This window comes from Accipiter gentilis, chromosome 6 (genome assembly GCF_929443795.1).
Source record: "Accipiter gentilis chromosome 6, bAccGen1.1, whole genome shotgun sequence".
NCBI lineage: Eukaryota > Metazoa > Chordata > Aves > Accipitriformes > Accipitridae > Astur > Astur gentilis.
Window position 1 is genome coordinate 36,118,081 of NC_064885.1, and position 22,691 is coordinate 36,140,771.

General features: G+C 36.7%; 1 protein-coding gene and 1 long non-coding RNA gene across 6 annotated transcripts in view; one reads left to right on the forward strand and one right to left on the reverse strand.

Moving 5' to 3' along the window:
* PIK3CA (phosphatidylinositol-4,5-bisphosphate 3-kinase catalytic subunit alpha) overlaps nt 1-22,691 on the reverse strand; it is a 48,169-nt gene that overhangs the window by 12,717 nt on the left and 12,761 nt on the right. For all 5 annotated transcript variants that reach the window (XR_007506379.1, XR_007506378.1, XM_049803139.1 and 2 more), the window contains 14 exons: nt 16,911-17,324; nt 15,179-15,388; nt 14,256-14,506; nt 12,370-12,615; nt 11,456-11,541; nt 9,461-9,566; nt 8,203-8,355; nt 7,959-8,093; nt 4,037-4,161; nt 3,537-3,618; nt 2,902-3,066; nt 2,238-2,341; nt 946-1,117; nt 504-610 (listed from right to left, as the gene is read on the reverse strand). Coding sequence is in view for 3 of the 5 variants with exons in the window: in XM_049803139.1 (XP_049659096.1) it covers nt 504-610; nt 946-1,117; nt 2,238-2,341; nt 2,902-3,066; nt 3,537-3,618; nt 4,037-4,161; nt 7,959-8,093; nt 8,203-8,355; nt 9,461-9,566; nt 11,456-11,541; nt 12,370-12,615; nt 14,256-14,506; nt 15,179-15,388; nt 16,911-17,262 (2,294 nt within the window). In the remaining 2 variants the exon portion in view is untranslated. Of the gene's footprint in view, nt 1-503; nt 611-945; nt 1,118-2,237; nt 2,342-2,901; nt 3,067-3,536; nt 3,619-4,036; nt 4,162-7,958; nt 8,094-8,202; nt 8,356-9,460; nt 9,567-11,455; nt 11,542-12,369; nt 12,616-14,255; nt 14,507-15,178; nt 15,389-16,910; nt 17,325-22,691 lie in introns of those variants that run through there.
* LOC126039668 (uncharacterized) lies at nt 599-2,906 on the forward strand. The gene is made up of 3 exons (XR_007506381.1): nt 599-663; nt 1,116-1,232; nt 2,583-2,906. It is a non-coding gene; the product is annotated as an uncharacterized LOC126039668 (long non-coding RNA).

The following is a 22,691-nucleotide window of genomic DNA, read 5'->3' on the forward strand; positions in this document are numbered from 1 at the left end:
TAAAGAGATAAGATTTCTATGAAACAGGCACAATTTGATTCTCATACCATGTTTCTGTAATACTGCTAAGTCCTCCCGGTTCTTCAAACTCTTTGAACTAGTATCAAATTAAAGATGCATGGGTAACTAACAATGAACCACGTATACTTTCAGCTTCAAATCTGAATTAGTAAGTGCAATGTTAACCATTTGCTAAGCCAAACAGAAGAGTTGGCTGTATTGTAAATTTTCCTTTAGCAGTGTGTGTTTGTTACAAATGGAAAAAGGACTGCAGTTCCTGTCACCTTAAAGGAGCAGCTAACTGTCATGTTGTTCCCTAATTTGTTAAACCATTATATTGAAACTACTTCACTCTTTATGAATTACTCTGCTACAAATTTTATTCAGTTAACTTTGAAGATACTAGCATTTAGTATGTTAACATTAACAATGTTGAGGTTAAATGTTAACATTACTAAGCATTACTTAAAAATCTAGACAAATTTCAAAACTGAAGACAATACCGAAGATTTCCCAGTTGATGCGCAGGATTAAGAGGAGAGATAAAACCTTGTAAAGCATCCATAAAATCTGGCCGTCTCATTTGTTCAACAAGAAACTTCATCTGTACCTGATAAATAATCACATTCAGGTTCTGAGAACACTAATTACATGTAAATGAAGGTAAGTATCAGATTTTAGCTTTGGTTTTAAAGCATGGTTTTGCACAGTTCTAACATAAGCAACTCCACTTAGCCACATATCACACCAATTGAAACCCTTAACTTCAGTTCTATTGCCTTAAGAGGTAGACAATGGCAATGCATACAGAAATAATACAGCTTCTAACATAGTATCTACTGAAGTTAGCATTAATACTTTTCTAGTTAATCAACTAAAACACAGTTCTAAGTAATTCCTGTGACTCAACAGCAACAGTTTTGGTACATGGACAGCTTATAATACCTTCTGAGTCTCATCTTTTTTTTCCTGCTTGAGAATATCTGTGAGGTTAATCAGCTTCTCCATAGCCTCCACCTGCCTGCTCAGATGCTTTAGGTACATGCCACACGCTCGACAATAGGACTCCAGAAGTAAACCAAACCTCTGACTTACAGTTTTATTGTGCATTTCAGACCTACACAGAAAGGAAGAACAGTTATAGCTTAAAGACAAGACCACTTAGAGGTGCCAAAAATGAAGCTGTACCTGTAACATCTTCCTGAGGGCTGCTTATGGATCCTTCTTCTCAGGTAAATAGCTTGTATTGACCTCCCACAACTCATCTCATTTTGACTGGACTGATCAGACTTCAGTACCCTTCACAACTAATTCAGCACAGAGGTTATAGGCTTTTTCCCCATTCCTTCTTGCTCCACCCTGTCCTTCTCTACCCTTTGCCTTTATTCAGCGTAGTAAACCCTAAGCTTTCAATTCAAGTTCCAGATTTCTTTGCTGAGAACAAAGCTAACCTATTTCATTTTCTCCTTGTCTCATTTAGCCAATCCCAGGCTGCAGTCCCTCTAGTTTCCTTGTTCTTATCTACTCTCAGTCTTCACACAGTCCTAAAATATATCCCCTCAGACAAGTTAACTGAGCAACTTATTCCATGATCCTTGATGATACCCACAGGAAGCAGAGAACTGACAGCGCAACAAAGATTCCTTGCTTCTATTTCTGCATCTGATCACACTATCTTACAACAGCATTTTTAGGTGAGACCTAGCTGCAATCCAGTATGCTGTACGCTGATCTATGCTCAGCCTTCTCAACACCAGGAATTACAAAAGCCTACATTACACTTAGTAAGGAAGAACACCAAGATATTTAGGCTATCAAGCTCTACAAAGTCTTTGGGTGGTTTTCTTCAAGACTCAACTATTTGTAAAATTTTCTGGAAAAGACTGGTGGGGGATCTGGCATGAAAAATAAAGTTAAAACTTTATTAAAAATAAAGTTGTAAACAGCTAACAATATGGGACGCTTCCTGCAATCTTAAGACTACCCTGCTTTTAAAATAATCATCATTACATAAAAAGTAGTACAAGAGTAAGTATCTATTATTAACTAGCTTTTGAAACTGCAAGGGATAACTTCTATTACCAGACTATGCATTCAAACTCTTAACCAATATAGAACAAACTTTAAGTGCTAATATTTTGCTAAGAAAGGACATTTAGTACGCCAAGCCTTTAGAACAACTAACTGTTTATAGCTAATAGGAATTCCACCACCCCTTAACGTGATATTAAGCTTACTTTAAATGCCAAAAGAAGAAGTGTCCTATCCTTTGATTGGTCAGTGCCTTCTTGAGTAAAAATCTCACAAGCTGATTATCTAAATACTGTTCATATTTCAGAACCTAGTTAAGGATAAAAGGAAAAGAAAAATATCAGCTGCAGTTGTTATTTCTATGGACAATATACAGAGTAAAGGCAGTTAAATAAAAACCATATTTTACATTAATTCTTGTAGAATGACTGATCTTGGTATTAACACTTGCATGTGTCGGGATTTGAACATATCTGCTAACAGCGCATTGGCTGCCTCTATTTCAAGAGCTTACCATCTGATGCTTCCTTTACTGTTACCAAATATTTTAGCCTCAACTTGCTCAAAGTTTTGAGAAGATGCTTCTGCTCATACTTTCCCACATGTTAGGATGGCTGAAATAGCTGCCTGTTCCAGTCGGTAGAACAGTTCTGCATCTCTGCAAAATTTTGGCGTTTAATATCAACAAGCAAAACCACAGCACTACAGAAAGTGAACTACATTTCCATCTACTCCTACTAAATAGTCTGCAATGCAAACAGGTACTTTTGATGACCTCTTTTCACATCATCTGAACTTTTGTTGTATTTTAAGCCTCTGTGATCATCGCATATACACAAGACATCAAGTATACCAAAATATGTTATGTACCTGTACTAGCTGGATTAAGTACTGAGACAGTTTGTCGTCTGTCAAGTACTTCTCTAGACACCGAACTGCAAAAGCTCGCACCATTGGATCTGGATAATTACAGTCCAAGAGCTCCATTGCTTGCTCTGGCTTGATTGGAGGCCAATCTTTTACCAAACAGTACATCTGTGGACAAGAAGCCCAAGCACATTACACACTTGCATTGATTAGGAAGAAGTTGTAATACGCAGCTGTTAGAAGGTGTTGTCAGACACAAACTGCATCTAAGTAGAAGCTGTTTACTTGCCAGTCCTCTCTCAATAAACAATTTGGATTAGTTGCCAGCTGACTTGGTTATTTTATCAACTATAAAAACAATGAAAACAAAACCTCACATTTAACTATGACTGACAAATCAGCAACATAAAGTTTCAAGTAATGCCACCAGGAAAAAAATCTTAAGACTCAGACTGAGCTGAAGAACAAGAACTACGGACCAGACTGATCAGTCAGTTATAGTGGCAACTTAAATCATTTAAGTTTTCATTCAATGTATCATGCACACATAACATGTTTTTAACTTCCAGAAGACTTCTTTAAAATAGCATATTTTAAAGCTTCTTTGAACTTAGAACTAATTCAGTGCTATATGTTACCTGGGCCACTTCATCTCTAGAATTCCATTTAACAGACAAAAGTAATTTGGGCAGAATTTCTGGAGTATTCACACAATAGTGTCTGTGAAAGAGAAAGAAGTTGTCATTTTTGCTTCAATAACCATCTACTATGTCCCCCCCAGTCTTGCAACTTTCTTCCTTTGTCAGCAGAATCCAAACAACACCATAAGGTAGTGTCAGGATCCACGCACGAAGGTAACATTGCAGTAATGGGGAAAACGTAAGCAAACTCAACAACTTAGTTTTCTCCATGGGCTTATGCACCAAGATGTACATTGCAGAATGCTTTAGAAAAGGCTTTTCTAAAACACTAACCCCAACAATACAAAATAAAGAAAAAGGGAGCAAAACCAAAGACAATCATGAAAAATTTGGAGTGAATGGGGTGAAGTTTGAATGTGACAACATGGGTTTTACTTTGGGATTTTCTGGGGGGAGTTGGGGAGGGGGGGAAGGTTTGTTTGGTTTTTTTAAAATACCTGTGGCTCCAGAGGAAGTCCTTCTCTTGCTCAGTGATTTCAGACAAAGGATCTCGTGTACATATGGCTCGCAGTTGTTCCTTATCACTTTCCCTTAATTCATTATCTCTAGCTATTCTGTTACTCTGCAGAGAGAACGTGGTCCATTAGCCCTCCACACATTTCCTTCTGTTGTCATACAGCATACAGGAAGTATTTTAACAGCATAGCAACACTTAAACTCTGTATCATGCAATACTATCTCGTTGTTTCCTTTTGTTATAACTGAGGACTCATAATTTAGAGAGATGAAAGACCAGGCCTTTGATTTCTACAACCGCTTTTAGTCACTACTGGGACAAGAAGAGGTACATTTCAACTAAATCAGCTGTGTGGAGAAATAGCAACAGTTGACATCTGATGAACACAATGCAGCACAAAATTAAACTGGTCATTTCTGTCTCCAGTTTTGAGATTGTTGAGAGCTGCTGAAAGAAGTGAAAGAATCAGAACTGAAAAATCAGAACATGGGGGATGAAGCTTAGGTAAATAAAAGGTAGAACACTGTAGGAAAGCCCGAGTAACAGAAGACTGGAAAACATCAACCAGAATTAGTACAAGATATTCCCCCAACAGCACAGAAAACAGAAATGGTACACACTGAAATTAATTTTATCTAAGACTTCATTTATTAGAACCAGCTTAGACCAATGACAGAGGTATTGAAACTACTACTACTTGATTATTCACAGCTCATGTGCCAAGTTCGATTTCTCTTCTATGCTTTCCATTTCTTAGTTCATTTAATGTTTTTCACAAATCAACATATGAAATAATGCAGCTTTTGTGGTTTCAACTACAGAATCAATTGCACAGCAAAAAAGAGAAATCGTAAGCACCTTATGTTATAGCCTTTGGTATAAAATACAACCGTAATTAACAAGTTTGACACTTAAGATGAAGCTATCCCAAAAATTGTACAAGAGTTGAATAGTGGGTTTATAGTGAACTCATGTTTTTGCATGTGTTTGATACCTACTACTACAAAAGAATAAAATAAACTCTTTTCCAAGTTCAAATTGTTTAAACTGTAAAACCACAGTATTTGACCTCTTGTTCTGCTCTTTCCCTTAGCAATTTTTACTAAGCACATTAAACAAGATAAGCAAGAACAAACCGAGCTTTGACAGTTTTGACAACAGAAGTTTTCAACTGGTTGAACTAGTACTTCAAAACAGAAATACCTACATGTCTTTTACAGAAAGTCTTTCCAATGTATCTAGCTTAAAAAAAAAAAAAAAAGAGCTGAAGAAAGAACAATGTGAAATTTCCAGGAAGGAGATCAAGGCACCCTTTAAAAGGTGGTGTTATTTTTAAGAATATGCACAAATAACAGCAACAGTTGTCAGGTTATACCACGATACAATATCTACTTCAGACTGAAAGTTCCCTACCTTACATTTATCTTTAATTATATAAATTATGTGTTCTCATGATGGGTTCACTACTATTATATGGGAAAAGAATATTCTGGCCTTCAAGCTTTCATCTACCAATATTAAGGTATGAATCAACCAACTCACAGGGTTTTTAGTATCTTGCCCTGTTAGTAGTGTGATAGCATGATATCTTAGTGCACCAACATGGTTTTATTACTGTTCTCAAGCACATGGACTGAACTTAAAGGTGGGGGGAAATTATTCAGGACTACTCTCTGTGGCACAGGAAAATTTTTAGAACACATTCTTAAATATTATGTTAACAGATACAGTGCAAGTAGCAAAGCCAGAGTCATTCTGTAAGGAAGTTAATGGATAATGACTTTATAATCAGCCTGCTCCTAACCCAAGATCAAATAGTTCATATTGAACAAGCAATTAATTGCACATATTCATCTTGAGTCTGAAAGAGTCATCCTAAATAGTAAGTGAAAGTCAAAAAAGTATAAAATGTACCTGCATAGTGGGTCAGAAAGATCATAGTTTAGGTCAAGCCCAGAAGGAAAATGCATTTATCCTGTTGCGGTCAACACCAAAAACTTGAAATTCTATGAATTGTGGGACAGTAAGTTAGATTTAATATTTGAAAATTCTTTCATATTTGAGATATTAATGGACCTATAAATGATCTCTTCTAAATATGTATTAATGGATTTTAAATGCAGTGTAATGCATTTCAAGGTTAAACAAAAAAGTTACGCTCTTTGTATCATAACGAAGACATTTATATAGAATTCATACCTCAGTGACTGCTTTGCTGATTTTGACCATTTCAGTCAAGCATGTTACCTCTTTCAGATATGGCCAATGCTACATAGTAATCTAGTATCCAATTTCTGAATGAGTAATAACACATTGCCTTTTAACTACCTACATATAGTTAACATTACAAACAGCTATAAATATGCACAGTACCTGAATATAGAAAGTTTGGCTTCAGACCTGAAGATACCACACATTAAAAGATAAAGGGGACAAATACAATACTAAGAGATAACTAGTGATGTTAAACTAACCAAGCATTTAATGAAATATGATTTAAGAAAGGATAAGTAATAACAGGATTTTGGCAGACAAGGAGGGTTGAAAGAAAAGCAGCATGAATAATGAGAAAGTGAGACCAAAGCAGTGATACACAGTTTGTTTCCCTGTCAACTTAGTCACTGATGTAAATAGGCTTTCTCCACGTTTAACCACTAGACCTTCTTTTATGGTATTGTAAGGATTACCACAAAAAAGACATAATTTGAGACTTTATTCTACCTCAGAATTTTGGGGGTTTTAATTGTAAAGTGTAAGTTGATCATTACTTTGTCACTGAAGTGAGAGCTTATTCTCCTCGCCATTTTCTACTTTTGCTTACAGATGGAACAAAACAATGAGTTGAGCATATACAAGCCCAGGTAATAGGCTGTGTTATAGCAAAGGAATGTTATTTACCAAGGAGCCAGCTGTCCTTAAACATTTATTAAGAGCCCTGCAGCACAGTCACAATATATACCATAAGCAGATATGCCACTCTATGATGGACTTCCTGTAGAGAGTATCAAGAGAAATCAAATGCCTACAACCCTTTGTTCAAGATATGTTGAGATGGGACTGTTATAAATATCACCAGAATTCCCAGACTGGAGGCTTACTAACACCTACGCACTTTTTGGTACAGCAGAACTTTCCACCCTGAGACTCTTCTTCACACAGGCCACAATGCTCTCTTGGGGAAACTCTCAAGTCTTTGAACCAACCTCCAGTAGAAAATGTAAAACACACCAACTAATTTTACAGCCTTGTCTTTACATACATAGCATTTTTAGCCTTATTGCTTTTTTCTCCTTTTAATCATCCAACAAGTGCTTTTAAGAAAGTGCCAAACCTCACCAAAACGCCAATTGTCAACACACAGGTTCTCTTCGTAGAAAAGGGGAGATAAAGGACTACACTCATGTATGCCAACCAATTCCCTTAAAATTCCCTGTACTTGTGGTCCTAACTAGCCCATTAAACAGACAGTATAGAGTTATAAGCACCTTTGGATTACACAAGAAAGCCCATCTATAAACATGAAATCGTAACAAAGAAATATAGCATCACTGAAGGAGAATTACAAGTTTTGGAAAGTTAAACTAAGTAGTTTAGACATCTGAATTAGCGATATAAAAATGTCAAAAATGCCCTAACAGTTTGCACGGTAAGACAGTTTCTCTTTAAAGTGTTTTTGTTGGCCAGTGAAGCATTAGGTCAATTTACTGGTAATATAAAGAAAGGAAAAAAATATTACTCACTTTGCTAAACACAAAACAAAAAATTGACTTCTTGATTTTACAATAAATCAGGATATAAGAAAAAAGTGTTCTTTATCACTACTATACTGAGTAAAATAAGTAATTAAAGAAAATAATACTTTCATATTTTAGTAGCTAATCTTGGAAGGGAGTTTGCCTTACCAGCCCCGCATAGCTGTAGTTAAACCCCAGTTCACGTGATATAGTCCAATTGGCATGCTCTTCGATGACCGTCATATCTGGAAACTTTACAGGATTGCTAAACCAATCAAATTCCAGCTCTAAACATGGAGTTTCCTATGTAAAGGAAATTTAAATTACTTTTTTCTGTTGAATGATACTAATTAGAATACAGCATATTTTGAATAGGTACTCTTAAGGAGGAAGCTTGCATGCAGATAGTTACCTTATTTGGATTCGATCCAGTAACACCAATAGGATTCAACAAATCCTCCAGCCCATGAGGTACTGCCCATAGATTCAAAGCCATTTTCCCAGATACAAGAGTGTCTGTGTAATCAAACATGTTTATATTTCCCCAAGCCAATGGGCAGTGCTCCTTAAAGAGATTGAAAGATGATTTTTCAGGGTCATCTACTAATTACTGCAAAGTCAGAAGAAATAACATTTTCACCCCAAAGCAAGCTGTTACACTCCCAGGTTAGCAGAAAGCAGGTAGTGGAAGCTGTACCATATTTTTCTATAAATGACTGTCATGGCAGTCATTTTGCAAAATGGTATCAAAATACTTGCAAATGCATGCTAACATCTTCCTCACATCAAAATAACTCAAGATGATGGAAAGAGGGGTTTTTTTGACAAGACAGAGACTTTTCACCAAGGCGTGTAGTGACAGAACAAGGGGAACAGTTCTAAACTGAAAGACAATAGGTTTAGATCGGACATAAGAAAAAAATTTTTTTTATAAGGGTGGTCAGACACTAGAACAGGTTGCCCAAAGAAGTTGTGGATGCCCCACCCATCCCTGGCAGTGTTCAAGGCCAGGTTGGATGGGGCTTTTGAACAACCTGATCTAGTGGAAGGTGTCCCTGCCCATGGCAGGGGGGTTGGAACTAGATGATCTTTAAAGTCCTTTCCAACCCAAACCATTCTGTGATTCTCTAAGATTCGTAAACCTGGTTGTAGACAAAAAAACCCCAACTATATAGTACCTATGACACACACTCAAACCCAGAATGTAATGGTGGCTAGAATTAGTTGCCATACATAAATTCTTAAAAATTACTGTTCGAGGTCTTGCATCAAATAGTAACGCAACACAAGTTTTCTTTACTTTAAAAATTAACTCTAAATTCAAGTATAAATATTGCCCTTTTTTAATAAATAGGTAAGCAACATATGGGTTTAGAAACTTGAGTTTAAAGGCACTTGCACCCCAAAACACTAACAATGGCCTTTGTGTCTGGCAATAGAATATAGACAGTGTTGAACCAATAAGCTTTTTCCCTGTGTTAATTTCTGATCACAAAAAAAGTTGTAGTCAGAATAAGATACAAGAAAAGAAAAAACTCCTATTTTAATCAGATTCAAATCAAACATTGCAATAAGACTCATTGCCAGGAAAACATTTACCAAGTATCTTCCCAAACTTGACTTAAGTGGCTTTTGTTTATTAGTGTATTAAAGTGTATTAATTATTTTACCTCTTTAGCACCCTTCCGGCCTTTAACAGAACAGATAGAAAGGCAAAGCCGAGCAGCACGTGGAAGATCAGGAATGTACATGTCATACAATAGCCATTCATTCCATCTATAAGATTAAAAAGCAGAATAAAACCAGGTTAAAGGAGAGCATGGAGAGAACTTCATCCAATCAACAGTTATACTAAAACCCATTTGTTATATTCCTGCCTAAACTGTATACATGTAAAAAGCGTACACTTTCTTACCGAGGAAGGGTCCTACTACGTGCATTTGACACCATATACTCCTTTGGGAATGGAAACTTCTCCAAATAGCCTTCTAGCACCAACACTGTTTAAAAAGTCATGCTAGATTCAATTCCTACAAACTTTGTAATAGATTCATTCACTTTCACTCTTGCAACCCTACTAGCTGCAACTGTCAGCATAGGTTCAACCTGAAGATAATGGATTTGCATATGTGCTACACTAATGTAAGGTTTACCTTGTGAAATTATTTTTCACTTCGGGGAAAAAAGCAAGTGGGAAAAAATGTGGCATAGCTTTCAGAACTCAGCTAAATTTGAACTGCTGGGAAATAAAAAAAAAAATAACTGCAAGATGGGAATATAACACAGAAGTATAACACAGCAATCCAAAACAATATTCCCAACTCAAATAATATTGTATTTACCATAGTAAAAAGAGCACAGGTTTGTTCTACAGGAATACATATTTTGTTTTCATGAACTTCTCTAAGTAGACTTTATCCCTCAGTTGGTAGAACTGTGCTTTTGAAGAGGAACTTTTGAATACAGTTTTTCCTAAGTGGATTGCCATGCTGTATTTTCTCAGCTGGAAGAGGCAGCAGCTTCCAAGGACAGCATTAATTTTTTCAATGTGTCTGTAGCTACTAAAAGCAAAGTTTTACAAAGAAATAACTGTCAAAGCCCTTCTCTAAGAAATTGGCAGATAAACCTCAATTCACTTTTCTTACATGTTCATTTTGTATAATACAGATATGTGTAATTATACCCATGTTTTCAAGCCATACCCGTCACCACCTCTCCAAGAAGATTTTCTCTCCAGAACAGTTAGAACTATCCATTCAAGTATAGCTATATTTGGGGCAGCTCAGAGGAAGAAGCTATTTTTCACAACTACGTATATTATTAGGCCCTCTAATTATAAAACCTGATTATATTCCTAGAAAATGTGCAGACAGAAAAAGTTTCAAAGTGTATTAAGAAAGACGTGAAGTCAGACAGAAAATGCAAGTAAAAAATTACTTCTGAATGCATACTTTGCATCTAATCCTAGTAGATGCTGAAATTTCATACCTCCTCATTAGTCAAAGTTACGAGAACATCTTTTAGATATTTGTTCTCAAGATGTTTATATAAGCTCATATAAAACTTCTTTTTGCACTTTTAAGTAGATGTATTTTTCCAGATATTGATGGTAGGTCAATTCTCCTGAAAATAATCAGCCCAGATCTGGCAGTCACTTCCATGTTAGCAAATGATACCCACCTCTCCACACTCAGTGGTTCCGCTTTAGAACATACCATACAACCTCAATGAAACAAATTTGCAGGTTACATGACATCACATTGCCTCATGCTGAAAGTGAAACTTGAACCTGCAACTGGAACACCTGCTATTGATTCACAGTCAAAACCAGAGCTCAGTCACCCAGAGCTATGCGCATTTCACAGTATTAATGAGTAATAATGTTGGAGTTTGAGGCAACCGTAAACGCACACGTAAACCAGATCTGTTCAGTAAATAAACTATACTATTATATGAGACACAAAAATACTTGTGTTTGAATTAAGTTACTTCTATTTATAAATACAGGGATATGTAAAAATATTTTTACAAAACTTAAGGCAAGGAATTCCCACCAAGGAGCTCTACCTGAATAATAGCTAAGTCAAGCCATTATTCCTTCACTGCTATCATTTATGATGCCCTGGAAGTCAGGTTCTCTATAGTCATTCAAGTATTTAGCTTACCTGGGATTAGAACAAGGTACCCTTTGAGTATTCACATTGTCACACAAAGGTTCCCCTCCATGGTAGATACCTGTTCTAACATAGATCTGAAAACAATGTCGATATTAGTACTGTCTTTGAAATGTTACTGCACACAATTTTTCTCACTGCTATCAACATATACTATGATTACAACACATTATCCTTTTATTTTCATCAAGTAAAAAACAAAAACAAAACTGAGAACCGAACAACCCCACCACTCCCCAACCCAAATTCATTCATGTTCTGTAAGGTCTGAAGCATAGTATACAAGCATACCCTTCTAGGAAAAAAAAGTGTTTTGGTCTTTTTTCCTCATTAATTACAAACTAGTTTTTAAAAAATACAGTAATAAACTTGAAATGAACTCTAAAAACCCCTGGAATTTATTCTCAATTCTTCATGTGTCAAGGCACAGTAGGGAAAAAAAGACAGAACAAATTCCAGGAAAGTCAGAGAGCCAGGCTTGTAGTACGTCTTCAATGGAATTGAATCCTACCACCTTTTCTCCTTAATCTCCCATACCTCCTTTTTCAAAAACAAAGCATCCCCTCATCAATTGCCAATTACTGTATTACAATTACTGTATTGCCAGTTACTGTAATACATTCTTACACGTAATAATTATTTAGAATATAGATAGCAACATAGGTTTTGTTTTTCTATCCATTACATACTTAGCTGAAGTGAACTATGGAAACTGAGTCCTGCTTCTACCAGGCAGATTGTTTAAATACCACAACTCACACTTTTTAAGTAGTATACAAAAGTTTTCAGATGCTAAAACATGGCTGTATTTTTTAGAATCGAGTACTTCAACAGAAAAGAAAACTCAGGAGGGAAACCGTGAGCTGCTGAAAACCACATGTGATGCCATACAGCATTTCCCTTACCTTATCTATGTCTCTAATGTTCACATTTACATAGGTTGCACAGAGGATTCTTATTCTGAGTGCGCTATTTATAGTCCAGAGGGATTTGGCTGTAGCTTCTCCATTCATGTAGGGTGTAGCTGTTGAGATACGCCTGGAATAAGATGGCATTGTAAAGGTGTCCAGTGGCAGCTGGGTATATAGGCTTTCCTTAGCCATCAGCATCAGATTGGGCATGCGACCAAGCATTATACAGCTTCTTATATACTGCAAGAAAACAAAACCGAAATCCAGTATGAACGTTTACACTCTTGGTAATCTATACATTAAAATATTCAGGAAAATATAAAAGTAAAAGCCTATTTAAAGAGCTTATTGTTGTGTCTGTATGTACGCCCTTTACAGTGTTTATAGTTATAGCATCCAACAGTTTAAATACATTGTTAGGTAGGATCGCACAGCAGCGCTTCATACAGATTTTGAGATATGAATAGCATCTAACAACTGTGGATGGTTGAACTGGAGACAGAGAACAGAGCTGACAAAATGACAAGTCAGGCTTCTTGTAGTGCTCCTTGGCTCCAGCGCAGTGCAGCACAAACAAAGCAGACTGCTTCCACATTAGAGCTGTTCCTGGAAGCAGCCGAGCTGCTTTTGCATAGCATGCTGTCGTGCAGACCTAGCACAGGTCACACTGATACTCCTAGACACAGGCAGAGAGCACAAGACAAGTGGCAGACACGTTAATTTTTGGTTCAGTTGTGCTTATTAGCCTACGCTCAGCACCAACCCTGACACTCTAGCTGTAATGGTGTCCATTCAGGACTGAGTGCTGAGAGCAAGTAGTCTGGCAACAGTACCACAAAACACAATGCGTTAAGACAGGTCCAGCCCTGGAGTGTAATTAGCAAGCTCTTTTGTGGCACAGTAAAGGCATACCAGATACTTCTGAAGAAACCACACTAGATCAAATAGGTATAGTGTTTGATCTCAAGATGACTGTGCAAAATTATTCATGTATGCCTGCACTTGTTCCCCAGCTCCCACAGAACAGAGCTGCTTTTCCCATTATTCACGATCCCCCCAGCCCCCTTCTCTCCTCCACTGCCCTGGAGAGCAGATCGTCAACCATTTTAGATGAAGGAATGGAAGCTGTTTATTACAACAATACATTCCTCAAAGAGGAAGCAGCAGCAGTCTGTCAGGAAGTCTACAGGGTAACATTGTTGTCTGCTCCAGAGAGGGCTGCTCAGATGCTCTTCTGTCAGCGGTTCTGTCTTACACTCACAGCACTAACAAAACCCAGGCAATGAAGGACAGACAGCCACAAGGAAGACTTAACAACGATTTGTTTAGTGCTGGAAGTTTATCACTCCTTTAACAAGATCAAAAAATTTAAAGATGTAAGTAACAGGAAAACAAACAGTTTGTTTAGATTTTTTCCACCCCTAAAGGGGGAAGGGACAAGATTCATAGTAGCAACGGTTGCCTCATAATTTAACATCTGATTGAATTTCCTTTTGTATTGCATCAACCCCATTCAAGCATTACTCATCTCTTGCCATCAGAAACCTAGGCTATTTCTGAAAGTACCTACCACTGATTTATCACTAATGTTAGAGATAAACTACTTTATTCAAAGAATAAAAATTACACTAGTGACATAAATTCTAGTTTAAATTACCTTTACACACACACACACACCCCCTTGAAGCACATACAGCAACAAATATACACATTACACTCATGCATTAGCCAATTAGTTTAAAGATACACGCAGTTTTACTTCCTATGTTTTGGAACAATTTAGTGAAAAAGCAAGCCACTGATAAAATCGATCACACCTCTCCCTCACAAATTTGGATTATTTTAGTGTATTTTAAAGTCAGTCCTGTTATGTTACTCACCTTATACTGGCTCAGTGGATATTTTTCTAGCAGGTATTCATCACAGCCACACACTTTTAAAATATATTTGCCCTGGTACTCCAAGACGCAAAGTTTCAGTTGTTCAGATGACAGCAGCATACTTCGCGTTTTCTTCCTAATTGCTTCAGCAATAACTTGCTCAGGCACACAGTCATGATTGATTTTTAAGGTGTATTTCTGCTTATCGTTGTTTGGTGAGACTATTACCCATATCACCACTATAATTTGCCCTAGAATAAATGTAAAATAATGTTAGGCCTATCATTTTTCAATACAGTTTCAAAACTAACAAACCAAAAAAACCTGCAAAACAAACAACTCTCACCCCCTCTCACCACAGTACTACTGAAAGAAGATGTAGACGAGATTCACAGCCTAAACTGATAGAGGGTTTACAAATTCTACAAGGAACTACATGTGCTCAGTTTATTTTTTACTCTAGTGTAAATTCAATCTTCTACCCCTTGAGATTAAGAGTATTTTTATTAACCAAATACTACGGACTACTTAGCCTTCAAGAAAATGGTAACCGTCCCACATCTGAGGACTGCAAGATAACTCGGTGATTCAGTATCATTTAATTCCACATTACTGAATGTCAGAGGAAAGAAAAATACAAGGCCAACAAGCCATTTCTGCCCATTAAAAAAGTCACCTCTATTTACCAAGTTATATTTCAAGATTCAGTTATTACAATAGCAAAAAAATGTAATTTTAAGTTTTGTTGTCTTCCTTTTGAATCTACACTGTATCAAGAAAATTATTCTTAATAACTTAAGGTGTAAGATATTGCTAGAGTGTACTAAATACAACACATAAAACAGTGACTTACCTAAGTCACCTGCTGTACTCTGATTTCAATCACTGAAAAACATTGTTTCTACCGTAAATATTTATCTTACCTTTATCTAGTTTATTGTATATATGTTTGGGTAGCTCAGGTGAAGACTCTACATTTGGAGGACAGACATATAGCGCTCTACTATGTGGTGCATTGGCATCTCGAAGATCCACTGCTTCTTTACAAACGTTAAGAATATTTCTTCTGAAGTCTTGTACTTCCGGATCCTTAACCATGTCAAATTCACAGACAGGCATGCCGATAGCAAAACCTACAGTATTGAAGAAGCATGAGGAAATAATTGTAACTGGTAATTAAAGCTTCCTTCTATCAGTGACAGAAAAAGCATGCTTTAAGCAAAACACACCTAAAATATTTGTGTCAACCACTGGCTTCTACTTGTATATATAATTGTTTTATTTCATTCAAGAACAACTCAGTTCTAAAATTAAGTGCACTCTTCAGTCACAAAAAAGGTTAGAAGACAGGTGTACATTCACTGATGATCCTGGAAGCCTTAAATCGCCACTCTCACAGCTAACACTCCGCCTGAAGGAAAAGGACCAGTAATAAACTGCAGCACAAGGTTTCTGAAGTGGACCAGAGGACCCGTGATGTCCAATTTTTTCTAAAATCCTAGCAGGACTATTGGTAGCTGTTAGGACCATAATCAACTTTGCTTACAACTGAATGACAGCTATTCAATTTTTTTATGAGCTACTATTTAAAAATGTGACAAACACTCCAAGAGATATTGAACTTAGCTCTTTGGCATAGTGTCATGTAATAAGAGTCCATTTCTCTCAGGTCCTCAGTCTCAGATTAATTCCATTTACTTTAATTAGATCTCTTGCATATATAATCATTTATGCATGAATGTTCAAATGGAAACTTTCAATTGTCCTGTTGCATGGTTAGCTAACCACTGTTCTCCCTAAGTCTTGAACAGGTTAAGCTTTACAAAACAGTTTACCTATGATGCATTCATAACAATTAAATAATTTAACAATTAGGAGCACCCCAGAACAAGTATTTCCAGTTGACAAGTCTCTACCACTGCAATGTACATCTGCTAGCAACTAAAAGGGAGTAGGTATGCTTGTAGTGCCTGAATTTGGATACTTAACCTAGATGCTGAAACATACACTAGTCTCCCTGTGCTTTCTCAGTGGATAATGGAAAATCATAAACTACTCCAGAGATGATTCAAAACATTACAGTTTGTCTCCCCTCTGCCCCTCCAACCTCAGGTGTTTTTGTTTCCCTTCCCTCCCCATACTCTTTTTGTAGGAAGGAGATGGGGGAGGAAAAAACACCTCATTTCTGAAATTTTACTTTCTAAGCAAGATAGAGCAGTATTAAAACCTGTTCTATCACAAATGTGGTTTAAGATTTGTAATTAAATCCAGAATTTACAACTCTGTTTTAACTTCAAAACAAATTAAGATTGACTTCCCAAACAATAGAACGGGCTTTACTCTGCAGCAATATGAAATCCTGCTAATAAGAGACAAGTAAAAAGTATCTTCAACCCACATACAACTACAAATACGTACAAAGCAAAGACTTTACATGTGAATGAAACAGAACAGCAAAAAAAGTTTAATTCACAGTTTACAAATGTCAACTTTACTATGATCAGCATCTTTGCAGATTCCATGCAACAACTGACAGTTACAAAATGCAAACTTAGATACATATAACAAACAACCCATTTAGATTCTTTGTTTTGTATTTTGACGAGAAGCAGCCCGTTAAACAGATTAGCTGTGTTTAAATAAAGATAATCTCACCTATTTCTCTATTAAGGATCTTTTCTTCTCTGTTACCTACTGGTTCAATGACTTTTAGAAAAGGCTGAAATAGTCGCAGGTCACAAAGTCTCCGTGTTTCATCAAAAAATTCTTCTCTTTCTGCTTCTTGCGTAACACTTACAAAAATGTAAGAAGATTCATCTTGAAGGAGCTGATAGAGAGGGTATTTTCTTGCTTCTTTGAAGAGTTCATGTTTAATAGTTAGTAAGGTGGCCTCACGGAGGCATTCTAGAGTCACTATCATTCCATTTGGGAGAAGACACTCCACAAGGATCCTCGGTGGCATCAAGTGGATGCCCCATAGTTCACCAGATGATGGTCGTGGAGGCATTTTTAAGTCTTTAGATAACTCTGTACTGTAAGTTTTTCAACCAGTGATTTGTACGAGTAAACCTAAGTAAAAATCAGAAATTTATATGTTAAATTTAAAATATGACCATCAGAAGGAATTTCAGACAAAATTGTTCAAACATCACTTATAATTGTAGAAGAATATTCATGAGCATATTTTACATAAACTTGTTAAAACTGATGTCTAAGGAACTTGTATTTGATGTAATATCTACTCAAATGAAACAGTTAATAGTAGGATCACATTAGTTTGTAAAAAAATGCCAATATGCATATGGTCTTTAAAAAAAGAGGATTTTTTTAACCTGAAGCTTATAATTTACAATTAGAACACTTAAATAGCATGGGGGATGAAAATACCTAATATTCAAATCATTATTACAGCAATTTTAAAACAAATCTCAAACTCAGTTCTTCACATTTTTAATTTGGAAAGAGAAATATTTCTCATTTGGATGAGATACAACTATTGTTAGTGCTGCTTGAATACTTAAGAGGTTTGGGATGAGAAAAAATTTAAAAAATTGAAGCACTAGTTTGGCAAAGCTGAGCAGAGCTGATGGTTTGTAAGTATTTACTAAAACCCTCTAAACTTGATTTTAAGAATCCATGTACACATAAAACTTGGCCTTAGCTTTTTGAGATCAGTATAATCTACTTACACCAGCAACAAACCCTTTTTTCCCATGTATGAGAAAGAAGAACTGAGCTCCATTAACACTTTTTGGTTGGGCTTGTTTTATTTAGGATCAATTCCCTGTTCTAGTTCCCTTTGGCAGCCACACAAATGTCTTCGCCAAGCCAAAGGAAAGGAGGGGAACACGTGTCTGACCTTCTAGCAGCACTGCCTTATGCCACCTTAGAATAGGTACAAGAAAAATTGTATCTGGACAGAGCAGAGATGTCTTATAGGCCAGTGGCCAAGAACAGATGCCAAAAAAAGAGCAGAAGAGAGAACATTCCATGTTACAAAATATTTGCTTTTCTTTGTTCTGAAGCCTGCTACTTTCACCCGATATCCTAGATTTCTTGTGATGAAATGAAGTTCTTCATCTTTGCATTCATTGCTCTTAATTCTAGAGATCCATCAAGTCCTCCCCACTACTACTTTTGCATAATAGCCCCAGATTTAGTCCTTCTCTGCCCAAAAGTCATTTTATATTTTTGTTAATCCTTGTCACCTTCTCTGTATCTCTTCCACCTTTACCATACCTTTTTTGCCAAGTAGAGGGGGAACGACCATATCTGCACACCACATTCAAGATCCAAACTGAGCACACATTTACACAGTGACTTTATGTTTTCTACTGCTTTCCTAGTAAGTTGCTTTTCTGACCATCACTGAGCAGCAAGGCATTTTCACTGAACAACATACCATAGACCTACGCTCTCACTGCAGAATAGTAAGTTACCACAAAGGCCATCATACATCATGCAAATCTCAGAGTGCATTACTTATACTTAGCCTGTAATTTCATTAACTTCAGCATGTACATTATGAGAGTGTAATAATATCAACAGACATCTAATGTGCAGTCCATCATCCACACGCCTCCTCCATCAACCAAGTGTCCTGAAAGCACAGAGGTAGGATAACTACAAGGCTACTATTCTAAAGCCATTCTTCGTCACCTTTTAAGTCAAGCACCCTCTTAAGACTGCCCCTCTATCTTAGTTTCTTAACAGAAAGGAGGGAAAAACCCAAACCAACAGCTTCACATCTCTTCTGTTTCACCAGCTTTCTGAAAGCTCTCACTGTGGAAAAGGAATGAATGCTATGCTTGCCCTTTGCTCAGCAATTTTTGTTAACAGATATATTTTATATAAAAATACATTTTATGTGTACATATAAAGTTATAAATATACAAAAAAATCTATATATGTCAAAAAATAAAACCATGATTCTCATTTCTGCACTTCTATGCCTTGGTACTTATTTTCGGAAAAGTCTTCTTCCAAGTACATCCAGTACCTGCTTTTGCCACACTTCAGTTCTTAAAAAGAAGCATTAGAATGAAAATGGTGTTTTCCCAAATCCACTGCTTCCTAAGCAACTCTAAGTAGCAATAGGGTTGTCTTTTTTTAATCCCTCTTTTGTAGTTGTAGTTTGGGCTTTTAAAAATATCAACAAAAGTACTGAAGTGCCACTGCAGGTTTAGAAAAATGCTTTTCCACTAACACCTCATGCATATTTAGAAGGGCTTTGCAACTGACTTTTTTAAAGAGCTTAAAGAAGCTATTTTATTTTCCTCATCATTGTAAGAGTCGCAGTGAGCAGATGCTGAAACGGAAAGTTCTAAGCACACTCACAGCATAAAAGAGCCAAACTTGGAAAGCTTACCAATTACAAAACATTACAAATCAACCCAAATAACACCATTTAGAGTAACTTGGAGAATTCTGGATTACTGATAACTATCCTCAGTTTACAGATAAAAAGAAATACACAGAATGTTAAATAGCATCTTTTTGACTGAACAAAGCATGAACAAGACTCCCTCTCCATACGAGTGAATCACTTGGTTATTTACATTTCTTAATTACAAGCATAGGCAGAAACACATTACTGTTAACACCTATACCAGCATTAAAAAAAACAAAACAAGAACATGCAGTCGTAAGAACTTTTCTGTCCACGCATACAAACAATGATAATATAGATGGACCACAATCAAATTAAATATTCACAACACAGACTGAGTTTATACCAGCAGCCTTTTTAAGTTCTGTTCCACAATCCTGTTGAGGCTCCTCTGAACCGATAGTTTTAAGAGCCCATCTTCTCCCTGCCCAAGGCACGTGTTCTCATTCTTCATCATGCTGGCACCCGCGCTCCTTGAGCCAGCTTGTTACAGGGTCAGATGGATTAAAGCGGCAGAAAACTACTCACTTTTCCTTTCTTGGGCTAGCTTCTGCTGTTTTAGCTGCCTTATTGAGATCATCATGGAGTCAGAGGAACACCAGTGTCCACACAGGGGAGTGAGCATGACTGCAGCAGTGCTGAGCTAGTTCAGCTGCAAGAATGGTGGTTCCTTCCACTGCAACTTTCTCCTCCCTCCCCACCAATAATTGCAAATAAAGAAACAGAGGCATGGCTGGGACACACACATATTAAATCCTTTGAGACAAGTATCTTTTCAAAATAAATGTCAGCCTTGGCTTTTTAAATAATGTCAAATGTTAAACAACTACTCAATACCATTTATTTAAAGATTTGCAAACAGTCCAAACAGGACACCCCAAAGCCTACACTCTTTTTAGAGCAACTGCACCAAAACAGCAGCTTTTGTTTTAAACTGGGGTACAGACGTGCTGGAACAGCGCATATAGTCATTCTGTGTGCACATTCATTTTACTTGCACATGTAAGCATGCCTCCAGGGTTTGGATTTGGAAAGTAAAAATGTAAACAGAAACAGTTTTGAAGTATAGTTGGCAGCTTGTGTTTCTGTGTACACTTCCAAATCTGGAAGGCTGCCTGCAATAAATAGAATCAATTATGTTCTTTGACAGTAAAAGGACTATAATTTTAAGAGAAATCTAGGGCGATGTTATTTAAATCCAAATAAGGGTACACGCAAATACTTGAAGTGAACACTACATCACACCTGCAATCCCTGACCTTCCAAAGACACCTTAAAACTTCCCCCCCCCCCCCGCCAAAAACTTTGGGATACCACAGATGGTCAGAAAGGCCAAACTCAAAATGACCCACTGATCAAATCACATTCTTTTCAACTCATTACAGCCTTCCTGATCCATTCAGCATGTTCTCCATCACCAACCTTGCTAAGCACCCAACCTAGAAATGATCAAATTTTTAAACTCCATTCAAAAATAATAACTATACGTGGAGGAAGAAAGAGGGCAGTTAAACAACATACCTCCCAAAATACAGATCCTACTTGCTTTCAGATACTCTTATCATATTAATGCTAATTTATATAATCTGTTTTCTTACAGGATAGAAATCAGCTATAGTCTGATATAGTCCCTTATTTAGAATAAGGGATTCCAAGTTTAGAAAATTTGGGTTTGGTAAACTATGACAGTTTTTTCACCTCACAGAACTCCATTGTGCAGAACTACAATGGCATGGTTAACTCAATTTCATTCTACTGAGTATTTTATTACAAGTTACAGACTACAATTATTTGTCTAATGCATTCTTGATGACATACAAATATGTTAACTCTGAAAAAGTTTACATGAGACCATTATAAAGTCTGCTGCTACTTCTGAAAAGAATTCCTTCCCCTTGAGGAATGGGGCTCAATGAGGGAGAAATTCAGGAAGAATTGTATTGCAGAATTAATACTGCTTCCTAACATTAGTAGTCAAAGAAGTACTTTCTGTGTTCATAATTAAAGCAACCTAAGCTTGGGACAAATTAACTTAAGTCAAAACCCCACATGTATTTTCCCCTAAAGACATGTGAGGCTACTGCAGCTGTTTTCACCACACTTTTACACATAAAAGCCCTGTGCATCTATAGCTCAGCAGGACAACCTGGCAGTATTTTTTCTGCTCTAAGTTTTTTTTTTGTACATTAACATTTTGCCAGAAGAATCTCAAACAGGAGCGTCACTGATGTATCTCGCTAAAAGGAAGGACTGTCACCCTTCAGTACAGATGGAATCTACATTACAAAAACGAGCAAACAAGTAGTGACTTTTCATGAGCTCTTCTATCAGAAAGTGTGGAGAACCCTTCCTTGCCAAGAGAACACTCATTTTTACAGATTATCTGTTTACAGATTAGATTAAGTGATTTTCACTGTCTAGAGATTACTCACAAACATTCTACCAACTCCCCCAAAATATCAATATTTAGCAATTAAGAGGGGGAGAGAGAGAGATACACCACAGTTAACTGGTGAGGCTTTTTTCTTCTGTTTTGTAAACTACCTGTGAGCATGTTATCCAAAGAGAAGAATTCCACCTAACATTAACACGTATGTCTTGTAAAGCAGGTGAAGACCCACTGTGCAAATCTGTGGGCCAGCCTAGTGGGAAAAAACATTTTTGTTCACTTTAGGAGACTTATCATTAAGGTTGTCTGTCATCAGCACAAGTACCTACAGTTACTCTTCACACTCTGCAAGAAGGAAATTCTTTTATCTATGATACACCAACTAGCAAGAAAACTAGCAAGCACAGAAGGCAGCAAGAAGCAGAAGTGTACTGTGCTGTAATACTGTATTAAATGTATAAAGTACGGGATGCTTATGCAAAGAGGTACACATTCCAGTGACAGAGACAACTGAATAATTTTCCATTGCTATAAACATCAGCTAGTATTTCAAAATCGATTCAAAAGGATAGACTGAACACTCAATACAATTTTATCAGTCCATACTTGAAACTGAGTTAGTCATTCAGTAAACTACTATGCTTAATTAAAGTCTGTT